This window comes from Argiope bruennichi, chromosome 11, assembly GCF_947563725.1.
Source record: "Argiope bruennichi chromosome 11, qqArgBrue1.1, whole genome shotgun sequence".
Lineage (NCBI taxonomy): Eukaryota > Metazoa > Arthropoda > Arachnida > Araneae > Araneidae > Argiope > Argiope bruennichi.
In genome coordinates, this window is record NC_079161.1 from 11,171,683 (window position 1) to 11,197,331 (window position 25,649).

Genomic DNA, 25,649 nt, shown 5'->3' on the forward strand with positions numbered 1-25,649 from the left:
ACAAAAATGCTTATTTCACATCTGAATAATTCAAAAAATTTCCATTCTTTGATTTTAGTAATTCTATCATAATCATCCATTGATAGTATATATTTACATAATTATCTTTGATTTATTGAAACAAATCGGTTTTTTTTTGTAATGAAATAATGCAAATAAAGGCGAAAAAAAAAAAAAAAAATAGAGTGAAACTTGTCTTAGAAGTTGTCGCCATAACTCAGTTTAAAGAAAAAAGTTTGAACTTAGAAAAAGTTCGTAAAATGTAGCAAGATTAAACGATGAATTTTACACTAAAATTGGGAAAAAGTGATTCATTCATAATATTTAACTATTTTAATAAATATTGCATAATGAATAAATTGACTATGCAATTTCTTTAAAAGAAAATATTGATTAAAATTTTAATAATTTTATGTTATTATAATAAATTTACTTAAAATGCTTTAAAACATTTTTATGTAATAAGCTGAATAGCAGTCAAGTGCAGGAGGAAATTAAAAATTTTATTAAGTCATGATTACTGTGAACAAAACATATGGCTGCATGTAACTAATGAAAAAAAAAAAAAAAACACAGACATTTTAGGAATTACGATCTGTAGTCTTGATTTTAAAGTAAAATTACATGAAAAATCAGAAAATTATGATTAAAAAAATAAACCAAAGCTTAATATTAGTTTAGATAATTTCGAATTCATTTTTATAGCATTTTGGCGTGGGCCTTTTAAGCACGGAGCCCTATTGAAAGCAATCGGTCCAATCGGCTGAAGGCCAGCCTTGCTTGCAGCTGTGACAGATTTTGATTCGTAGCCAGTGGCAGATTTAGATATTTCTCGATCCTATTCAATCCTCCCTTGACAATCTGAGGCCTCTGTTTTAATTTCTGATGACAATTAATTGAGACGCTAAATTCTGAGGACAACTTAGTTTCATATTTCAACGCATTTTTGATTTAACATTTATTTTTTTATTTTTTTTTATTTTAAAAAAATTGATTCTGTTTTATGAAATGCATATCTTTTTATATATTTATTGACTGAGTAGTATCCAAATTTGTAATCAATCATTAACAATCATTTAAGCAAGTACTCATTGTTTCCTAGATAAAGAAATAGATAGGATGACATTGACAATTTGTCTTGCAAAATTGGTCAGGCTGGCTCAATTTTATAATTTATAGAATTTTTATTTTTTAATAAATTTGTTTATATCCCATTGGGGACTATAGCATTCATAGAGGATGGTTGGCGGTAATACACACAATTATTGAATTGTCGATATTCAATTGCTATAAAAGATTTCACAGATTGGAAGCTAGGATATGAAATAAAAGTAAAAAGGTAAAAGTATAAAAAATATTACAAACTTATGGGTTTTTTTTCTACTCAAAGTCTTCCTCGTCTAGAATCCAACTCCTAACTCTGATCGAGTCCGTTGGTGGCGCTGCTGAAAGAACAGCTTTCCATTCAAGACAGCAATTTGGCAGCATACATTTTTAATCGACTCTTCAACCTAAAGCATTGATATTTATAAGCTAATTTCAGTTTTTCTTTCGTTACTTTCTAGCATTTTGTCTATTCAAATCTTGTTAGAAATTAAAAATCTGTTTCAAATCATTTCTTTGGCTCAAATGGCCAAATTTTGTTTTTGCGCCAGAAAACCAAACAAAAACAAATTCTTCGCTTCAGCGGCCTTAGAAACTTGCTTAATCTGTCTCGAAAATCCTCCATTGTTCACTGCTTTCTCCAAATTAATTCAAATAGATTCGTCCGCTATCACTTCGGCCAACTTATGATAATAAGGTTACACTAATAATTTATTTTAATATATATTTTAATTTAATTCCCATTTAAATTTTATAATAGTTTGGGGAGAAAAATCATGATCTAATTGTTAAAATATAAACTAATAATGGTTGTTATTTAATGGTGATTAACTAATCAGCATATTAGCTGCTATCATACCAATGATGTTATTAGAACTGAAACATGAAATTTAATAACTATTTAAATTAAGTTTTTATTTGCCTTACAACACACTCTTACGTAACACGGTGTTGTAAATCTAGGATGATAATTTAAAGTTTGTGAAGCGAATTGAAACTGCCGCCAGGTGATGTTGCATCTCATGACAACTTTCTAGCTGAATCTTGTATTCTAAGTAGTCATAGCGATTTCAAATGTTACATGGAATTTTCATATTTAACGCTGTGTGTATTTTTTTATGTAGTAATTTGATATATCTGTGATGATATACAAATAATAAATAGGTATACTAATATTATTAGAAAATCGAAGTTTTTATTTGCCTTACAACACTCTTACGTAACAAGGTGTAAATCTAGGATGATAATTTAAAGTGTGTGAAGTAAATTGGAACTGCAGCCAGGTCTGATGACAATCTTCTCGCTGAATCTTGTGTTAGAGGTAGCCGTAGCTTGGTAATTAGGGAATGCAATACCGGGATACCGAATACCGGTATTTTGAGCCATTTGTACAATTTTGTAATACCGGTATTCACAAGTTTAAATACCGTTTTTTCGGTATTTACTAGAAATTTTTAAAATTGTCTCCACTATATGTTCAGGGATCGCCAACATAGCAAAATAGTATACGTTTTTGTTTTTATGTTTCCCTAACGGGCGAAATTAATTAACTAATTAATGGCTTAATTAATTGTTTAAAACTAAATTAGCGAAACATGGATTATCCCTGAAAGAAGAAATTGTATCCATAATGATTGATGGAGCAAAGTTATGAAAAAAGTTGGAAAATTGATTGGTGCAAATCAGCAATTGTGCTATGCTCATGGAATTCAGTTAGGAGTAATAGATGTATTATACCAAAAAAAAAATAAAGAACAGAAGAATCCAAATACTGTGGATATAGAAATTTTGAAGAAAGTAAGAGTGAGAGTTATATTGACAATGAAGATAATGGCACTGTAATTGTTGATGAAGATATTGCTAATGAGGATGAAATATTTACCCATCAAGAAGTGCTTCCTATAATTTATAAAGATCGAAAAATTGTTAAGATATTTAAACGTTCCCCTATAAAAGATGACATATTAATAAAATACATACTAACAGAAAATAAAACAGAATATATTTTAATATTAGATTTTAAAACACGTTGGAACCGTTTACTTCTAACAGCACACATCACACTGGAACAGCACACATCACTATCTGAAGATTATAACTACATTCAAAAAAAAGAAAGTCATATCGAAATAGAAAATGTCTTATGGTATTTACATAATTATAATGATTTAAAAAATGAAAATGAAAAAGAAAAAAAGAAAATAACCAATTCAAATCTGATTAAGTTTATAGTAAATTTTCTTAGAATGTTTTACCCATAAACCTATCCCCATTCAAAAGAATTCGATTCAGTTATCGAAGATTATGATGACACTAATGTCGATAGTGAAAAGGAATTGTCTGTTGAACAAAAATTAGATTTAGTGGATAAATAAGAAAATTTCAACGAACCAAAATACAATACAGAAATCAGCTATATCCAAAACCATCCGATAAGAAATCGATTTATTTGAAGATGAGGAATTTAGATGTAAATACTTGGAAAAAGTATATCATGCATTGCTAACAGTACACCAACTTGCGTAGATGCCGAAAGAGCGTTTTCGACAGCTAGTAATTTTTGCACAAAATTACTTTTCAGGCTTAATGACAGTACAATGGATGCATTATGTTTTTTAAGAACTCATTTCAAAAATTTGTATTAGTACCACAGACTGAAAAGTGATATTTACAATTTTTTGTGATTTAAATAAATATGTTGTTCCTTTATTTTTTTGCGATTCTTTATATACTATTATTATTTACAAATTATTTACAAACAGTTACATATTATAATTATTTTTTGTGATATTTACCCTTTCTAATAAAACTGGCAAATAAAACAAAGAAACACCTGTGTTTTCTTTTTTTTTCTAAAATTTCTAATACCTGTATTAAAACCGGTATCCCGGTATTAAGATCTAAAAAATACCGAATACCGGTATTGAAATTTTGGTCCGGTATTGCAATCCCTATTGGTAATAGATGAATATTAATGTGTTTTATTTCACCTAGCTTGGCTTAAACAGCTGCTATGAAGACTGTTAATAGTTACTCAAAAAGAATGTTCACCTTTTATTGTTTTTAATATATCATGCTTTTACCAAACATAATTAACCAATAATTTTGCACCACTATTTTTGACAAATATTGTTAATAAGTATTTATGCATTTATATACTTTTATATATATATATATATATTTTTATTGACACAGACGTATCTTATACATGCTGCGAAAGCGGCGTGGATTAAATAAAAGCAATGCATTAACAATTTAATTTTGCATTAGTTATTTCGAATGTTGCATCAGATTTTCAAGTTTTCAAATGTGAGTAGGTATTTTTTTTTTTTCATAAACTATTGTGATTTAACAGTGATGATGTACAAATAATAAATAAGTATACCAATATTAGTAGAAGTTTTTGAACTTTGTTATAGTAAAAACTTTTCAGCTATAACTTCAAAGTAATTAAGATGGTTTAAAGAAGTGCATAAGATTTAAGTAATTTCCATTTTTTTTTTTTTTTTTTTTTTTTTTTTTTTTGTGCATCATAGGACTTGCTAGTTGATAACCGTATTTCATGACTTTATTTGGAATGCATAACATTTTCCCGATTCTCTTTTAAATTTAATAACGCAATATTTAATAACTCAATCAATAAATATATGCATTTCACAAAATATAATTAAATTTTTAAAAAAGCAAGAAAAAAAATTAGCTAGATGTTAAAATAAAAATGCGTTGAAATATGAAGCTAAATTGTCCCCAGGATTTATCGTCTCAATTCATTTCGAAGTTGACAGACAATATATTTATGGCCGGTGAATGTAGTTCAGAAACCTCCAAATTCTAATTAGACAAATATTTTGAACAGGTACCAAGGTTACGGCAACGGATTAGATAGTAGCATTTTCTTTACAATAAGTAAAGTCATTTGAAGATAAAAAAAGAATTCTGCGGATATACAAACAGTAAATTTTACACATTAAATCGTTATTATTACTGTTGTAACCTGGCTCATTTGAACGTTTTTAATCTGATTATTGGTCTATTCGATTTTTTTTTCTTTAGCTCCTTGAATTTGTTATTAATATAATGTTAAAATAGTGCCTGTATAATCTTTCAAAAAATTTTAAGTAAGTTTATTATAATATAAAATTTTTATGAATACTTTTTAAAAAAAATAGTTTATTTATTAATTATGTAATATTTATTAAAATAGTTAAATATTATGAATGAATCCCTTTTTCCTAATTTTAATGTAAAATTCGACTTTTAATCTTGCTATATTTTTCGAAATCTTTTTTAATTCAAATTTTTGTGCAAATTCAGTTATGGCGACAGTTTCCAATAAGACAAATTCCACTCTCTTCATTATTTTGGTTTGCCTTTTTTTTGCACTGCATTATTTAATTAAAAAAAAACGATTTGTTTCCATACATCAAAGATAGTTATGTAAATATATACTGTCAATGGATGATTATGATGAAATTACTAAATCAAGGAGTGGAAACTTTTTCAATTATTCAGATGTGAAATAAAAATTTATTTTTGTTCGTTTGAATGCAAACAAAGATGAATGGAAATTCAGTTGAGTTTCAAAATGGTTTTTCTTAAACATCAAGATATTACTATTTTGCCCTTTAAAGCACTGTGATGGTCAAAAATATGTTTTAATTCTTTTCTATAGAGCCAAATAATAATAATAATAATTTTGATTTAAATCTGAAAACTAGTTTTATAAATAATGCATTTGATTTACATTGTTTATTTCCATTTCTAATGCACTTTTCAATGAAATTCTGAACGATGCCAATTATTTCCACTTCATCACTGTATGTACATGGCGCCATCTGGTAATGAATTTGAGAGATATAAATTTTGAGATTCCGTAATTTGTGTAATAATAATAATTGACAAGCAGTTAATTAGAATTAAGTAAAAATATTTTTTAATTCTAATATAAATTGGATTTCGGATTATTCTTTTTGCCTAATTTTTTATTAAATTTATTTTATATTCTGGTTGGAAGTTGGCAGGACTCCACGCACTGTGGAACGTTGTACCAAATGGGCCCTGCACCTTCTAATGCACGAGTTATATATCTCGTTGCGTTTTGGTCATTTACTAAATCTGGTTTCACCGACAACGCTAGAGCCATTTTTTCTTCAGAATTCATAATAAGTAGACACATAAAATTTTTTTTGCTGGTTTCAATGATTTCCAGGGTGGCCAAAAAATAACTTTTCCTTCATCTACAGCTAAAATGAATGAACGAAATAAAACCACATATATACAGACTGTGGAAGGCTTAGCGGGTAAATTCAGCACAAACAAAGTTAGCACCAAAGGGTACCGATAGGGGAAATACTGACGCAACTCTTATGTACGAACGCGAAAATTTGCATTTCGAGACGGATTTTGTAAAATTTTTAGTGCGTGCATAACAGCAACGCCATGCATTTCTTGTAAAAAGGGAAGAGAAAATGACCTATTAGGAGTTCGTTCTTGACTATAGATGAGTTCTTGATTCACTATTGATGTGTGCTTAATATGGACTCTTCCTTACCTCAGCGTGCTTTACTCATAAACTGCTCTGCACTAAGGAATGTAATGCCGTGGCTGCTCTTAAATAATTTCGAACCTTTCTTAACCTGCTCAAAGGTCTAATGTTTCTTATAGCACTGAGGTCAGTGATTAAAAAAATATTCAAGGAAACTAGGTTGCGAGTACTTAAATCCGGCAGAAGATGAAAAGCAGTATCAGATGATGCAGAAATACATGTTGCTACATCGGTGTTCGACGACACAAGGACTAGCAATTGCCCGCCAAATCGATATGCCCTTTATGACGACGGTATGGAATATCTTAAGCAAAATGGTGCATTTCTATACGTATAAGATCAGCCGTGTGCAAGAAGTACAAATCATGAAAAGTGCCTCACATTCGCTTTAATGCTTCATGTCAGAGAATGGTGGTGGACATTGATTGGTCTTGGAAAATATTGTGAAGAGATGAAGCTCTTTTTTTTAATGGTTCTGTTAGTGCTCAGCACAGCTGTTGTTGGGCATATGAACATCCTTTCAGTGATCTAAGAAATGCCCCTGCATTCCCAAAGGTGACCTTGTGGTGCGATTTCACTGCCCATTTCTTATTCGGAGAGTAATTTTTTTTGAATCCCATTCAAACAGGTACTATTTCCTGCAGTATTAATACCGAAAAATATGGACAAATGCTGAAAACTTTTACTATTCAGCAATTGCCACAAAGACAACGCTTGTACTGATTAATTTTTATGCAAGATAGTGCACAGTTACATATTTATCGTTCAGTATATAGCATTTTACGACAGCATTTCAGTATTGAGTGAATTATCAGTCAATATTTTTAGATGGAATAGCCTCCCCGTTCACCGGACATCGCACCCTGTGACTTTTGACTGTGTAATTCCTGTAATTCGTAGTGTGCACTGTGTGCTAGTGGCGTTCCACACCTGCATGTATTGAAACAGAACATAAGATGGGCTGTTATGAACATCGGAACTGACAGTTTGCACGGAGCAGTAGAGAACGTCATGCATTGTGTGCACATTTTGCACACAATGCATGAGATCAGCATATTGAAAATGTTGCACTCCAAGGCACCCTGATGTTGATGAATAATAAATTATTTTCTGTGAGTTTCATCAATTCGTTCATAATTGTATATTCCAACAGCGCCAGTATTACCCCTATCGCCAACTTGTGGTACATTTTTTTTTAGCAAAATTGAATTTTTTATGCTTTTTATATTTTGTATATGAAAGGTGATTAAATTTCGACCTTTCATTTTAGTTGTAGAAGCCGCCAAACAGGAAAAGTTATTATATGGCCACCCTGCAAATGTTCTGTAAAATCACCCTTTGAATCAGAGCATTTCTACATTCCCTTTTACGAGGAATATACATGGCGCTACTGTCACGCACGAACTAGGAAATTTAAATAATCTATCTGGATATACAAATTTCCACGTTCGTACATGACAGCAGCGCCAATATTTCCCCTACTGGCAATTTTTTTTAAAGTTTAGAGACCACCTATATTTTACTGACCAACAGTCAAAAATGAACTGCTAACAGGTTGTTTAGACTTCCCTTTTTGCAAGGAGTGCATGGCGCTATTGTCACGCAGGTACTAAGAATTTTCAAAATGCATCTATCTAAAAGCGATTTTTGGCTTATCGAGCTCATAGACAGAATAGTACTAAAAAAAGGACCTAAGAGTTTTGGAACATGGAGATTATCTTGAAACATCGATATATTTTTAATTCCATACTTTCTTGACTTCGCATGCAAAAAAGTAAAGCTGCCACAATAAATAAAAAATAAATATATTAATGTTATTTGCATGAAAGAAATGTTACATATTAGTCTATTCGGTAAAATCCTAGATAGGCCCACCTCTTGGCGACTTATTTGAAATCTCGCCAAGTTGACTACTAATTGAATATTTGTGATTATTATAATAATAATAGAAGGCCAGAAATAATAATAAATATAATAAAAATAAAATAAATAAATAAAATAAAAAAATCCGTCTAGGTTGATTATTTATTAATAAAATAATAAATAAATAATGATAAAATAATAAATAAATAATGATAAAATAATAAATAAATAAAAATAAGAATAAAAAAATAAATAAAATAAAATAAAATATAAAATAAATAAATTAAAAATACGTCTAAAAAAATACGTTGGCGACGTTATCGCCACTCGTTTGGCGAGAATTCAAAAAGACGCCAAGAGGTGGGCTGTGCTAGGATCTACCCGTCTATTCCAAATTTTTTCGATCATTTAAAACACATTTAATGGAAGTTATCAAGCGCATGTTCTCAAGGCCGTTTATTTTCCAATGGATTGAAATATAATCACCTTATTTATGGCATTAACATTGCTTTTGATTGTAATGACTATCAGTCCTATAATTTAACATTTTACCGTAACAATTAGTTGAAAGATTATACACATATCCCTTATTTTATTTCAAACTTACAAATCCAAATACAGCGGTGATTTATGGAGAATATTTATCTAAAGATTTTCTGTGTTTTATATTTGATTGGTTGGAGTTTTATGGCGTAAGAGTCATATCTGGCCATACTGCGCCAAGCAAAAGGTAAAGTAGGCTGTTTTATATTTGAATCAATGAATTTACTTATCCGATAAAACCACATATCCCTATGGGATTGTTAATTTTTACTAGACAATTCTCGAATTTCTGAACTGTATATTCGAACGAGGACAAATCGTGTCTTTATAACATCTCATCAAGAGTCTGTTAGCATGAAATAATTCACCTACAAGAGTTGTCAATGCGTCATTTGCAGTTTAATGATGTTGTCCCAAGCTTTTTATATTTAAAACAGAAGGATTATATTATCTTTGGATAAATATTAATATGAACCTTCCTTTATTCGAACTTTAGAAAACTTTACAATTTTTTGAGTAGGAATTTCAATATATATATCAAAAAATTATATCAAAGAAAAGGAGTATAACTTAAAATTAAATCCATAAACGATATTACCAAAAGACAATTATTTATTTCCAAATAAGAAAATATTCTCCGTAGCCATTCCCTACTAATAATTATAAAATTCTATAATTCGTTTGCAATACAGAGTTCTTTAAAAAATAAATTTGTATCTTAAGAAGACTCTCAGCAAAAAAAGAATACTTAATAATAAATGAAACTGAATCTACATACTGTAATTAATATCTAATTATTACGGGTAAAATGATATTGAATAAGAACTGCCTTGTTTGAAACAGCCACCTATTGTTCAGCATCATCTTTCATTTGTCGAAAATCCACGAAGTAATAATTTTCTTACTTCAAGAATTATTTTGAAATATATGCATTTTATTTAGATTAAATAAAAGAATACTGATATATTTATAAGACGGATTCTCTATTAGAACAAAATGCCCAAAAATATTGTTACGTTATTGCAGGGCATTTAATATTTCGCGCATATTGTGAAAATATCGTAAAATATTTTTGCTATTAAGAATTCGATTATTCATATTTTTTCACAATAAGGTGCGAAAATTGTATTTCTGAAGAATATTCATTTCTTTCAAGCTAATTTAACTAATTTAAAGCAATTTATAATCAATTTGTGGTATATATTAAACAGTGAAACAACGGAAGTGATCTCCCTAAAACCTTATAATAGATTCTGTAATTAAAGTATGTATTCTCACAAAAAAATTGTGCTCCTTTGATAAAGCAAACAACGCTTTTCATGTCATTACTGCACAGTAGTTTGAAATATTAATCTTTGACATGAATTCAGCATTTTTATTAACTTTATCTTTCGATCCTTTGCGAGATTTTTTGGCGATTTGTCGATAAAAGCATATTTCCTTGGCGATAAAAGGATGTATTTTCCTTTGGACTTGGGAGCAGCATAGCAAAATGGTATTACTTTTAGCCAAACAGCATCATTAGCAATTCAATAATGCGTTATATCATTACTGTATTATTAAACAGGCTGAGTCATATCGAATGGGACAAAAAGAACAGCATAGTACTAATTCTATATTTGATTTATTATAGCCGAAATCAATTTATTCTGAAACTTCCAAGTTTTATTTGACAACAGAAAAAATTCTTTCCGGAACGAAATCACCACTAGAGGCCACTAAAGTAAGCGCTGTCGCCGTCATCATCAAGCCAGTATTTTCCATGCTGGAAAAAGGATTCTGTATTTGGAATATGTCAGAGCATCTTCGCTCAAAGAAACGTGTACACTGCATTTGGAAAAAACTAGCGAACTGTCATATTCTCGAACGAAGGGTGAAGGAGTGTCAGGACACGGGATACTTATGTAAGAAAACCAGTCAATCACTCATCCCCGCCAAAACTGAAGTGATTGAAAAATTCATGAAATCACAAAAAATAAGCGCGTCGAAAACTGAATATATCTCAAACAATGGTTCTCATGTGTTAACTGACGTGTTGGACTCATTAAAAAGGGACATTCTATCACGAGTTTGTTGCAAATACCTCAGAGATATTTGCTGTGTCACCAAGGGGTCACATATTGAATAGCTATATAGACTGGGTTAATTGTAGTTTCATAGTAAATTTGATTTATCAAAATGAATTCATTACAACAATAATAGGAATGCCTTATTTGTATTCCATTCAATATGAATCATCCTGCATAATATGCCCTGAGATAGGCGAAAACTTGTACTATTCACAGAAATTATCAAATTGAAAAGTTCACATAAAAGCGTGAAAATTCTACTCATTTTAAGGAGCCATGCAACACGGTTATCAATTACCAAGTCCTTTGTCTACGAAAAAATGGAAAATACCATTATCTTATGCACTTCTCCTTCAAACCGTCTTAATTATCTTGAAGTTACAGCTAAAAAGTTTTCACTGTAGCAAACTTCGAAAATTCCTACAAATATTGGTATAGCTATTTATTATTTGTACACCATCACAGTTAGATCAAAATATTGCATGGAAAAAAATCTACACATAAAACTTGAAAATCTGACGTAACATGTGAAGACCTTGACGACAATTTACGTAATAAAATGTACTACTTTTGTTCAATCCACGCCGCTTTCGCCGCATGCACAAAATTTCTCAGGAGGAGAAGAAACCACAAAAGGAAAAAAAGCATAAATATATATAAGCATTTTTTTTGCCGGAAATAGTGGTAGAAAACTAGGGACTAATTGTGTTTGATGCAAGCACTATGTGTTAAAAACAGCAAAAGGCGGAAATTCTTTATGGGATGTCTCTATCAGATGACGGATCTCTTGAAATAAAGCTAAAAGCCGTCATAACAAATGTTTAAACCACGCTAATGCAATAAAACACATTGATATTCAACTATTACCAAGCTACGACTACCTCTAATACAAGATTCAGCTAGAAGGTTGTAGAGCCTGTTCCGAGGGAAAATCGTCAGAATAGGAGCTTATTACGCCTATCCCCAAGAGCGATATGGTTGGAGTCGTTATTTTTTGACAGCTGCAAAGTTGCTGTGAACCTATTTTTCCATTAATTTTAAATGTGATTGTTGTTTGTGTTGGAAATATTTTAATTGTAGTTTCGATTATTTATAAGCATGACGGAAATGTAAATGAAAAGGATTAATTAAAAAAAATCAAAAACGACCTGGTAGCATCCGTTATTTTCGATTAATCTTAAATACGATTTTAAGTTTTTTGGAAATATTTTGAATGTATTTCCGATTAATCTTACATATGATTGTAGTTTCTTTTGGAAATATTTTGAATGTATTTCCGATTAATCTTACATACGATTGTAGTTTCTTTTGGAAATATTTTGAATGTATTTCCGATTATTTTTAAGCATTACAGAAATGTGAATGTATATGATTAATTAAAAATGTGTTATTATTGTGTGTTCATATTTATATTTTGTAAATGCATCAAAAGCGTTAATAATTTACTATTAGCGATTTTAAATATTTTCAGTTATTTATAAAGTGCCTTTATAAATTTGAAAACTATTGAAATTCAAAAAACTATTATCTTTTAATCAATTACAAATGCATTTATTTTATGAATTAATGCTTAGTATAAATAAAAGAATTGCAAGCTCTACACGATTAAAATAGTTTGAATCTTGTACAATTCAACGTATATGTATCTGTTTGTATAACTGTCCATGCCAGTTAAACAGATATAGTTTAGATGTTAGTTCTAACTAATATTTATCTTTATTAATAAAATAACTTTTTATGAAATCTTTGATGTCATCTTTTTTTTTCATATCATTAAGCATATATGTAGCATTTAAAAAGTCCTACTTTATTTATGTTTGGGAAGTTTACATATGTTGATAATTAATCTAATACATAATTATTTCTATAATTAAAAATATTTCATTGACAGTTGATATGAAAGATGGACAAAAGATTATCATCAGTTGTGTAAATAAAGTGCACATTAAATTGGTAATTGAATGTGTCTTCCATTCAGCTAGATAATAAATCTTGCTTTTGATTTCTTAAGATTTTAAAACTGTATTTGCTTATGAAATATTATTATGGAAGTTATCCAAGGATTTTTGTTCTTGCTGAAGCCTAATACAATGAATGGCCTTTTATTATGGGATTTTTTCCCTTGTAAAATTTTTAAGAACATGCCTGTTTTCACTTGAAAATAAAAATGTTTATTAAAAAAATCCTTTATGCGTGTTTAAAATTATGGATCTTTTTATTCTGTAACAGTTATGGTTTCATATTATGCTGAAAACAAAAGCACTGCAAACAGTTTTATACCTCCATATATTTTATATAATAAAATACCTTGTATATTTCATTATATATGAGGATTTTTTAAAGATAAACCTTACTTCCTTATTATAAAGATTTATATTTAATGATTATTTATAGATTTCCATCATATCAGGTAATGAAAACATATGTGTACAGATAAGGAGTCATGTTCCACTATTAAAATTTTACCTCACATTTTTTGTATGCGATTGATTTAATTCAAATACCATCCTCTCTTACACAATGAAATTATTAAAAAGGAAAGTTAAGTATCCTCAATATGGAATTTGGGTGAAATAAACAATGGCAAATACTTCTGTTTGACGTTCATCTTAAGTGTGTATATTGAATATAAGAATAAGTTTAGATTTTTTTTTATAATACTGAACTGATTATATTCTAGATTTTTTTTTTTTTACATTCTCGAATCAAGAATTTTTGAGAGGTTCAATATCTTGCATTTTATTTTATAAATAAGAATTTTATGCATAAATATAAAATAATTAAAATAAATATAAAATATAAGCATTTTATGCAAAAAGTAAGATATTAAAAAAAAATGCAAAATTTTTAGATAGTATCGTTCAATCAAATAATCAAACTTCTGGTGTGAGTCAATTAGTTAAAATCTAGTCATTTTTAAAATAAGCATATTTGTATAAATATTCTGTTTTGTATAAATATCCTGAATTATTCAAAATGAGTTTACATTTTTAAAGCATATTGAATTTTAGAATTGAGAAATGGAGTTGCTATAACTCTTTGTTGTAATCTGTCTACTGAATAAATTTACTTTATTTAAGAATTTATAAATTGCAAGTTATAATAATATTTGATATGCTTAGTCATAATTAATTTTATATATTAATATATACAATTTTATGCTTGTATTACTATAGGTTCCTTGCTTTAAAAATCTTATATAAAAATAATTTTTAAATTAAAATTATTTTTCTGAGATTTCAATCCAATGTAGATTTCATATATAGGAAATTTTATTTTGCATAAAAAAGCATGTTAACATAATTCTGTTGCTGTAATTTTTAGATGGATTTCTTATAGGAAAACTATCTATTGCAATGATTCTCATGAGATAACTTCGGAATTTTTTTGCAAATCTTCCCTCATTATGGTCCCTAGAACCCGAAACTACACTTCGCTCAAAAGTTTATATTTCTATAACGCTTTGCCCTGTTATATGACATCTAGAGTAATTTCGTATGTATTTTAACTGATTTGAAATATGCTATAAGAAATTCAAACATCTCGGATGGGCCATCTAATCAAAAGAGTGGTAATGATAATGGGGGGTGGGGTGGAATTTTCATTTCGCTATAACTTTCTTAATATTCAAGATAGAAAAATAAATTTAATTAGCGTCTCATTAAGACGAACAACTTTTGCATTTAAAGTATTTCTACAGCCGGAATTGCTTAGCATTTAGGGGGTTAAAAATGATTTTCAACTCCTCAATTTCGACCATTTCTAACATCAACTTTATGTTGCCAGTTTTGAATAAAAAATAAGATAATTCTTTCTTTATTTTATTTCCATACTTTGATTAAATGCACATGCTGTAAAGAATAAAATTAGTTAAATAAAAATATAGGAGGAAAAAGGTATGACGGTAACATTAAGTAAAAATGATTTGTTAAAAAATTTCCAGAAGTTGCGTGTTTTTTTACTTTTTTCAAATATATTTTTTAAAATCTTTTTCCTGAAAGCGAGGGTGTGAGTTTGTTTGCTTTTTTTTTCTTTGGCAAAACAGGAGAACTGTGAAATAGTTATCTTGGACGATTGGATTACTGCTCTGTATTGGGCCCCACACCAGAAAATCTTTAAATTATCTTCTATAAAATATGTAAAAAAATCTTTAATTCTTCTATAAAAAAATAAGACGACTTTTAAAATATAAGCTTGTGAAAACTGATTTTAAAAATGTGATTCAAGAAAATGAATGAAATTGCGTATGCTATCATTACACCAAAATTGTAGATTAGTAGTACATTTTCGGTGAAATACGTTTTCGTAATATGTCTACTCATACGTATGTGTATCATCAGGACAACTAAAAAACGCAATAACTAAATGGAGAAAATTCAATATATGGTGGTAACACTATAGTTATATATATCTTTCTTTTTCAAATTTTTAATCAAATTCAATTAAAGGTCAACTCATATTCGAACATTTATTTGTGCATTTATGAAAGGGATAAATTAAAAGCGTAACAAGCTAAAGGAATCTTAGTACATTATTTTATAAATGTCCTAGAATAAAAAGCTTAACAACTGGACGAAGGAATCTTAGTACATTATTTTATAAATGTCTTAGAATAACTGGAAAGCGTAGTAAGCAAGAAGAAGGAATCTTAGTACACTATTTTATAAGTGTCCTAGAATAAAAAGCTTAACAACTGGACGGAGAAATCTTAGTGCATTATTTTATAAATGTCTTAGAATAACTTAAAAGCGTAGTAAGCAAGAAGAAGGAATCTTAGTACATTATTTTATAAATGTCCTAGAATAAAAAGCTTAACAACTAGACGAAGGAATCTTTGTACATTATTTTATAAATGTCCTAGAATAAAAATCTTAACAACTGGACGAAGGAATCTTTGTACATTATTTTATAAATGTCCTAGAATAAAAATCTTAGCAACTGCACGAAGGAATCTTTGTACATTATTTTATAAATGTCCTAGAATAACTTAAAAGCGTAACAGGCAAGAGGAAGGAATCTTTGTACATTATTTTATAAATGTCCTAGAATAAAAAGCTTAACAACTAGACGAAGGAATCTTAGTACATTATTTTATAAATGTCTTAGAATAACTGGAAAGCGTAGTAAGCAAGAAGAAGGAATCTTAGTACATTATTTTATAAATGTCCTAGAATAAAAAGCTTAACAACTAGACGAAGGAATCTTTGTACATTATTTTATAAATGTCCTAGAATAAAAATCTTAACAACTGGACGAAGGAATCTTTGTACATTATTTTATAAATGTCCTAGAATAAAAATCTTAGCAACTGGACGAAGGAATCTTTGTACATTATTTTATAAATGTCGTAGAATAACTTAAAAGCGTAACAGGAAAGAGGAAGGAATCTTTGTACATTATTTTATAAATGTCCTAGAATAAAAAGCTTAACAATTAGACGAAGGAATCTTTGTACATTATTTTATAAATGTCGTAGAATAACTTAAAAGCGTAACAGGCAAGAGGAAGGAATCTTTGTACATTATTTTATAAATGTCCTAGAATAAAATCTTAACAACTAGACGAAAAAATCTTAGTACATTTATTTATAAAGTATTGTTTAGTATCCGACTTAATGTGGCGGAAGGGCAGATTGGATAACAAAAGAAGTCAGATAGGCCGGAGTTCTATAAGCTCATTTCTTTGCCCACCAATACCAGAAGACAAAATTTTTATATCCAAACTCACTGTTACAATAGGTATTTTCTCACTTATTACTGAGGTACTAAGCCCTCCATTTATCTCAAGACACGTAAAATGTGCTCACGGCCCTATGAATCACAAAAGGCGTTGCCAATAATGTGTCGATTTAAAATATAACCGATATTTTATATATGTTTATATACTGCACTACATATTTCAAGAATTTTTTAGAGAAAAAAAAAATAAAATAAAAGATTCACATTGTAATATAAATTCTTAAATGCCTGAGTTAAATGCAGAAAACAAACTAAACATTAACGTAAATAGTAGACCTAGTCCTTACGAAAATGGACTGAAACTGATTTTATTTTTCACTGATAAATCACACACATATATGAAAAGGTAACTCTAAGATAAAAGTCAAAATTTACAGTTTTTAGCTTTTGAAAAACTATGCCGGATAATATGGTAGCCGGATAGTTGTGAACCGGATACTCGGGATGTACTGTACTAGCAATCAATCGGTTGCAACAAATCCTGCTTCGTTCAGTGGTAACGGTGTGGTCAGCTCCTTACCTACAGTATCAAATTTAGGTCCGAGAGGTCAATGGGAAGAGATTCAAAAGGATTTTTTAATGTGTTTTCCATAGACTAGGAAGGAAACACAAGTTGTACCGCAATATGGATGTATCAGAGAAAGTAGAGGGGGAAAATTCAACAGTTGGTTTTTCATTGATATTGCGTCTTTGAAATGTATTGTTACTTTGTCGAGATGCAGAGAAACCTGCCATTGGACGAAGTACTCTCTCTATATATATATTTGTTACAGTTAAAGTGTGGAAAATGTTTTGTTTTTCAAATTATTTTGAAAAACTGCATATATCTGCGTATTACCTAGACAATCTGCACATTACCTACTAAGCACTCATTAAAATGAATTAGATTTTTGCTGGGGCAACAGCAATGTTTATGTGCGCTTAAATTTATTTTTTGGTATCTAAAGAATCAAATTAATACAACTGAAAATTCAACACTTTAGTTGATAGAATCAACCATCCATCAATTGAAAAACTTCAATGCAAAGAATTAAACCGGTCGAAATATTATTGCAATTCAGGAAATGGGCATCATGTTATTTATTTTTCCATATCTAAAGAATCACATTAATACAATCAAGCAAACAACAAATTATTTAATAGAACCAAATACTACTAAGAATATTTTAATAGAACCAAATACTACTAAGAATATTTTAATAGAACCAAATACTACTAAGAATATTTTAATAGAACCAATATAATGCTTAAAGTTTAGTTTAGTTATATTAACGTCCCATTTTAAAGCAATTCTAGGGCTATTTCGGGACTGACCTCGTCATTTTGAACAACGGTCAGATGACGAGGACGACACCTGAACTGGCACACCCCTCTCCACGCCATACCACACCAGCAGGAGGACGTTTGGCCCGGACGGTTTTAACGTGAATCAGACCGCTTACACGACGGTTCTTCGGTAGAATCAGGTCTCGAACTTCAAACCCTCCAGTTCCGAGGCCGAGACCTTACCATCAGGCCACCGCGGTCCTGTATAATACTTAAAATCAAACGGTTTAGCATTCTGTTAGAATTAAGGAAATGAAAAAGCGAAATAGTTATGATTAAATTATGCTTACTTATTAATGCGATCTAAAGTTTGGCGACACTTTGAATTTCATTTCAATTGGCTTCTTCGACAAGCACAACTGTTTGTGGTACATTTAGGTTTGCTGTCACATTTTTTTGAAACCTTCTCTGGTACAAAGGAATTTTTTTTATTGCTGTTTGGCGTAAAGACATTTCTACAATAGGGACATCTTCTTTCGTTAAAAATCTCTGTTTGCAAACACTGAATTCAGATCTCACAATTGATTTAAAACACTCATTTTAGTATCAGGTTTATAAAATCTATTCTTTTTTTTTTTAACTAAGAACCGCTGCTAAAATAGAACAGGCATCCGTTTTTGTTCTGTCTACGTAGGGGACTTTCATTCTCATAGTGATACCTTCACCGAGAAACAAAATTTCGAACTTTAACGATACAGAAGCCGCTAATGTGCACATTGCTTAGTTAAAATGTGGAAAATTCTTGCTACCTCATTTTAACGGGGCAAATCAGTTCATTTGCACAGTAACAGCTTTAACGGTAACACATCGACTCATTCATTTGAGAAGTCGAACTCACCTTGAAAGTGGTCCTGCCGTATCCGAATTTCTTGTTGTTGTACCACTCTCCCTCGTACTTGATCCCGTCAGACCGTTCAGCGATGCCGAACCCGCTCCTCTTGTCGTTCTTCCACTCCCCCATGTAGGTCTCGATGACATTCCCGTCGATGACCTCGTCCTGCACCATGAAGCTGCTGTCCGTCGCGTCCGAGTCCGAGCCCCGGTCGCTCAGTTCCTCCTCGTAACTCGTCCGTTTCGTCTTCGACAACAGAGCCTGAAAGAGGAAAAGATTCGTATCAGTTCGAAACTCTAATTGATGGATCTGTGGCGAATAGCATATAAGCCAGTTAACAGGGTCACCAATTTAGCGGTATTTGAATTCGCGAGGATAGAATCTGGGACCTTATGGTTCGCAGTCCAGTAACATGACCATGATACCAAAACAGTTGTTCGGGTAGCAGAGCTGTTAACTGGCTTATATGCTATTCACCACAGATCGCATACATTAGAAAGAGGATAGTAGACTTTGAAATTAACAAAAAAATGACGAAAACATGATATTCTCTTTTTATTTTCTTGTCACCAAAAAATATATATTTTTATATTTAATAATGCTATTATATTTAAATATATTGTTCAATTAAAATGAATGTTTGAAATTCTTAGAGGAATACATTTATAGTACACTCCAGAGTATCCGGCCTAATATGGCGGAAGGGCAGGCCTGATAACAAAAAGGTCGGATAGGTCTGAGCTCTATGAATTCATTTCTTCGACCACCAATACCAGAAGACAATTTTTTTTATACCAAAACTCACAGCTATAATACATATTTCTAATTGAGTATTAAGCCCTCCATTCATCTCAAGCCAAGTAGAATAGGAATGTGGTCCGGTGAATTATAGAAGCAGTAGCCCATTTTCGCTGTTACACCAGATTCTAGTCAATATATAGCGCGTAATCTCCATAGTCAACACAACTTTTTTTCATGTATCACCCATTTTGGAATTATCACTGTGATACACTTAAAAACATTAAGCATACCTCAAGAACAATTTGTTAATACCGTACGTTCTGTGTAGTTATGATCAGTAGTAGCGGCAACAATTGAGGTCCGTTACAAACTGACGAAATAATAAACAACGAGAAGAACGCTGTTCTTTTCTTGTCATAACGTATTTTGCACATGGCACGCAGGAGGATCGTAACATACGCCCGGTTCCAATGCTCTGGCAACATTGCCACTGCAACGCATGACTTTCCTTATTTAATTACAACAAAAGAAAACTAGACCGGATAATGCGGAAGCCGGATAGTCGCGAATGGCTGGATTGTACTGTCATTCTAATGTCTTTTTTCTTAAAATGATGTTCTAACTTGAAATGATCTAGGTGTCTTAAATTTTGTGGAAATGACTTAAAATCGATGTAAAAGATTTCGATTAAACATTAAAGGAAAACTTTATGTATACTTTATGTTTCGAGTTCTTTTAGATAGTTAAAAGTCAGTTTTAGTTAAAAAAAAAAAAAAAAAAAAAAAAAACCTCAACGTTTTTATGACAATTAGGTGTATTTGTATAAGAATATTTTTTAAAAATTAAATTTTAAATGGAATTCCAAAATAATTCCTAGATTTGTTCCAAAAAGTTTTTACATGATAAAGAGAAGGAGAAAAAAAATTTGAAAAATTACATTATATTAAACAATTTAAAATTTAAAAAATATATATATATTTTAAAGATATATTTTGTTATTATTGTGTTTATATATATATATATTGCTTTGAAGAGTTTTTTTAAAGGTGTTTAACGTGTTTATATTTTTAAGACACACACCCGCATACAGTATGCGCGTGCGTATATGTGTATATATTTCATTATTCTAATTCGCAATACTGCCTAATAGAATCCTCTTTCTCCTAAAGGGATTAAAAATATTAGTATGGTCAGTATGTCCCGCTACAGGAGCAGTTTTTTTGGTCTCGGGATCAGAGTATACCAGATTCAATAACTTATTCCACCAGAAATCGGCATTTAAACCTAATGCACCAATTAAATTTAAATTCATGGATTAAAGTTTCTCCTCTTAGCTTTGTGACAGAATTAGTTTAATTTTGTAACTTAAAAGGACTTTATTTTCAGGTGTTACACCTCGTTATTATAACTCAAAATATTAGAGGAAATTGAGTGGAATCGAAGTGGATGGAAAAAATAAATGTCAGTTATTCTTGTATCATTACGGATACCACTGTATGTATATCCGTAAAGACATAGGAATAACTGACAGTATCCGTAACATTTGTCGCCACAAGATACCACTGCCTCCATTATCCGTGGTTAGCGGTTCGCAGTGATTGTGTGTGCGCAGAAAAGGAAGAAACTCGAATTCTCCACGAGGCTCATGGGCCCCCCACACCAAAGCCATCCCCCGAAATTCTAAGAGCTTAGATTGTTATTAAAAATGTATTTTGTACAAACGAATTAATTGATAATAAAGCAGTCCATGTCGAGACTGTGGCTATATATTGTTGTAAAACATCAGAAGGAGTACCTTAAATTTTGGAATATTGGAGATGAACTGTTGTAGTTTCCAACATCTCAAGACTGTTGTTGACATAAGGTTTTAGTTATAGTTAAGTCCCGTTTTAAATCAACACTAGGACTGTTTTATGATAGACCACCGAATTTTGAACCGTGGTCATATGACTAGGGCGACACCTGAGCTGACACAGATAAAAACAGAGAGCCACTGCAGAGCAGCTGAAGAGATTTCATCGGAATTCTTCGACTTTTTTGCATTCTTAATTCTCACTACTAACTCGGCCGTGAAAGTTCTATACTAGTGGACCTTTTTGGGTCGGTTTCTCTTTAGTTAGTTTTGAAAGGGGTTAAAGATTGGATTATTATTTGATTATTTTTAACATGATTGCTTATTTTGTACCATTATCTCTTCTGCTGATTTTGTAACATGATCACTTAGATTGATCGATTAAGGCAAAGCGCATGTCTGACACAAAGAGCAGAGAATGTTGCGCAGTATTATACAATACTGTACGATATTATATTATAAAATATTGAACAATATTATACAATATTATGCGATATTATATTATAAAATATTGAACAATATTATACAATATTGTGCGATATTATATTATGAAATATTGAACAATATTATACAATATTGTGCGATATTATATTATGAAATATTGAACAATATTATACAATATTGTGCGATATTATATTATGAAATATTGAACAATATTATACAATATTGTGCGATATTATATTATAAAATATTGAACAATATTATACAATATTGTGCGATATTATATTATAAAATATTGAACAATATTATACAATATTGTGCGATATTATATTATAAAATATTGAACAATATTATACAATATTGTGCGATATTATATTATAAAATATTGAACGATATTATAAAATATTGCGAATATTGTTTAATATTGTACAATATACGTGTGCTACTAGGGGAGATATTTCTCTGACCTTCAGCGAGTGCCCTTTTCCATGATCTGGAAGTGACCTGCTCCCAGTGCTGGTCTTGTCTCTCAGGACAAAACCGCCTCGCCCCTCCTCGGGTCTGTCTTCCGATTCAAGGGTCTCGCCCGGTACTGGACTTCCTCGTAGAGAGCGCCTTCTGTTGTGGGCAGCGAGACCGAAAGGGGCGCTGCTGCGGACTCCGTAGCCATGGCGCATGCCCTTGGCCCACTGACCTTGGAAAGTGCCTAGAAAGACAAAAAAAAAATGAAAAAGGGGTAAGCATCATACTAAGCCCCAATTTAGATTGGAGCATTCGCTGCCATGATTCCCTTAACGCTCTGACTGTAATTTTTTAAAAATCACTATTTAGATGCGTAGTTTGTAAATAACTTCTAATATTTTTCAAACCAAATGAACTGATACTATATGTTACACGTTAATAATGTAATATAAGAAAAATCTTTAATCGTAAGAAAAAAAAAATGCAAACTGCGAAAAACGCGGGATGCAATAGAAAATGCGCTGATTGTTAACCCGCCGAAATCGTGGGATAAGCAGCTGGAGCGTTAAAATCATGTCACCAATCAACTATATAATTTCAAGAATAAAGGCATGTGCACAGACTTTTAAGAAGATGAGCCATATTTTATACTTCATTAGATAGAACATTCTGTTGCCATGTCAATTCCAAATGTAAGTTTCTTATTTATTCCTGGTATTTATACAGGATGTCCCTGGATTCAAGGACTAAACTTGAAGGGTAAGCAAAATACACAAAACGATTCATTTCTTGTATAAAAATTTGAGATCGAAAATGAAAAGTATAGGTGAAAAAAATACAAAGAAAATAGAAAAAAAATGCTTTTTAAGTATAATATTTATTAATGCAGACGATATATGAGTTTAATGACGTAGATGACGTTAAATAAAGATGAATTTTTGGAAAGGAAAACAGTTAAGGAGGTTTATTTACTAGTTTGCATTATTAAAACGTCTTGCAAAACAATTTTAATGAGTTTGAATGGCAATAGATGAACTTCAAACGATTCTTTTCTGTTAGAGATTATGTTTGCGTCATGGAGCAATTTACGCTAACTGAGAAAGCTGGCTTGCGTCTTATGTGCGGAGTTGTGAATTGTAACGGAAGAGAGATGTTTAAGCTGTACCACAAACTTATTTAAAGTGGTCTCTGAGTTTTGACCTTGTAAAAACATTGCATTTTGATATGAAAAGCATTCAGTAGGCCAACCAGCAATTGAAGAGGAAAAGAATTTAGGCTCAATCCTGCCGAATAATTATAATGAAACTTAAATAATGATATTCATTTGAAGCTTTCAGCAGCGGTTTATTTTCAAGATTTTTTATGTATTTTCGTAAATATAGCTCGTATATTCGATAAGATATAAAATGATTTTTTTAAAAACATCCCAAATTTTCTGTAACTGTTTTGCTTATAGGGTACAGTATTTTCATCTAAATGATACCGAAATTCACAGAATATCTGAAAAATTATTTCGAAAGCATTATATTAAAATCTGAAATGAATTTTATAAATATTCGATTAAGTAGAAATATTTTTAATTAATAAAAATTAATTTGAGCAGTAGCATATATACAGCATATTTTCCCCTTCTAAAATTTTAAAGTCAGCTTGTACCACCTTTGTTTTATCAGATTTATTTAAGGCTATCAGCTTTATTTTTATAAAACTTAAATAAAAATTTCGAACGAACACTATTAAGATTCAGAAAGATGTCAAAGTTCCAGTCGGCTAAATTTTAATTAGTCACGAAAAGAAGAATTACGAGGTAGTGTTCCACATACAGATATCATTTTAACTTGAATCGTATCATTTTATAATCAATAATCAACTTGAATCGTTATATAATAATCTTAATATAATATAATATAATATAATCGATTAATATATATGATTATAAACATCTCCCTATACATAACATAGAATGCTAATATACATGGTGCAGAAATCGCACTTATTGCTTATTGTCAAATGGCAACAGTCAAATGTAAACAAACTACCATGCGAATTTCAGACTGTTTCATTGAACATTTTTACAGTTGCATTGAATTCAACGCTTCTATTAGCTTATTAATGAATGTGAAAAATGTTAGAAAATTCTGGGAAGAGTTCGCTGTGTCACCAAAAAAAATTCATTTACTATTAGGGAAGAAAATATAAAAGAAACTAAAAAATAGGCTTCATACAGAAAATTTAAAAGAATGCGAAAATAGGCTTAAGTGTCGGCAGATGGGTAATCGCTATAGGTTACGACCACGTATTTCAAGACAACAGTGTTATCAAAGTGATCTTTGTATTATCTGGAAACTCAAAGTCATCTTTTTAACGATATCAATTTTATTTCTGTATAATTTTCTCCTTAATTTTAATGCTATTTTTAGTTTAAGTTGATACACAATGTTTTTAAAGGTTATGATGGAATTCAAACTTAACCATTAAAACATTTAATTTTTTTCTTTTGCCATTTATTAACACCGTATTAGGATTTTCACATCCGTTTTCATTTCTCAATATACATAGTTTTTCATTTGCAGTAAATTGATTCATTTGATTTCACGTTTTTCAGTCACATAAATTACCAAGGCGATTCTGTATTAAATATTTAATAGTCTAAAAAGCCAATAATCTGGACGGCAAAGTTGTTCGCCAAAGTCGGATAGTACTAAATACCTCTTCATTCTTATATAAGAATATAAGAAATTGCACTAAATCAGGCATATAAAACAAAAGAAATTATTATCTTGTTCATTATTATATTTCTATCATTGTGTGATTTCATTTACAATATAAATGAAAGAATCATGATGCGCCAGTTATTAATATAAAGTGGCCCACCTGTTGCTGCAATGACAGCTGCTACACCATTAGGGAAGCTATCCACTACTTTTTAGAACACTTTTGAAAAAATCACACGTCATTTTTTTAAAAGCTAGTTACTGATAAGATCTTTTGCGTTCTGTCTAAAAGCTGTTCCGAAGTTCATTCCGCAGACGTTCTAAGGGACTAAGGTTAGTCCAATTCGTCAACACCCATATGATTAAATCAATTTTAAGAAGAGGATTACATTGATATGAAAATGGACCCTCTCTAAACT

At 30.4% G+C, this 25,649-nt stretch overlaps 1 protein-coding gene across 1 annotated transcript in view; it reads right to left on the minus strand.

Annotated features, from left to right (window-relative positions):
* LOC129957097 (junctophilin-1-like) overlaps nucleotides 1-25,649 on the minus strand; it is a 135,060-nt gene that overhangs the window by 33,993 nt on the left and 75,418 nt on the right. Inside the window, exons 2-3 of the mRNA XM_056069241.1 lie at nucleotides 22,522-22,760; nucleotides 19,027-19,281 (exon numbers count right to left, since the gene is read on the minus strand). Of these exons, the coding sequence (XP_055925216.1) occupies nucleotides 19,027-19,281; nucleotides 22,522-22,760 (494 nt within the window). The remainder of the gene's footprint in view (nucleotides 1-19,026; nucleotides 19,282-22,521; nucleotides 22,761-25,649) is intronic.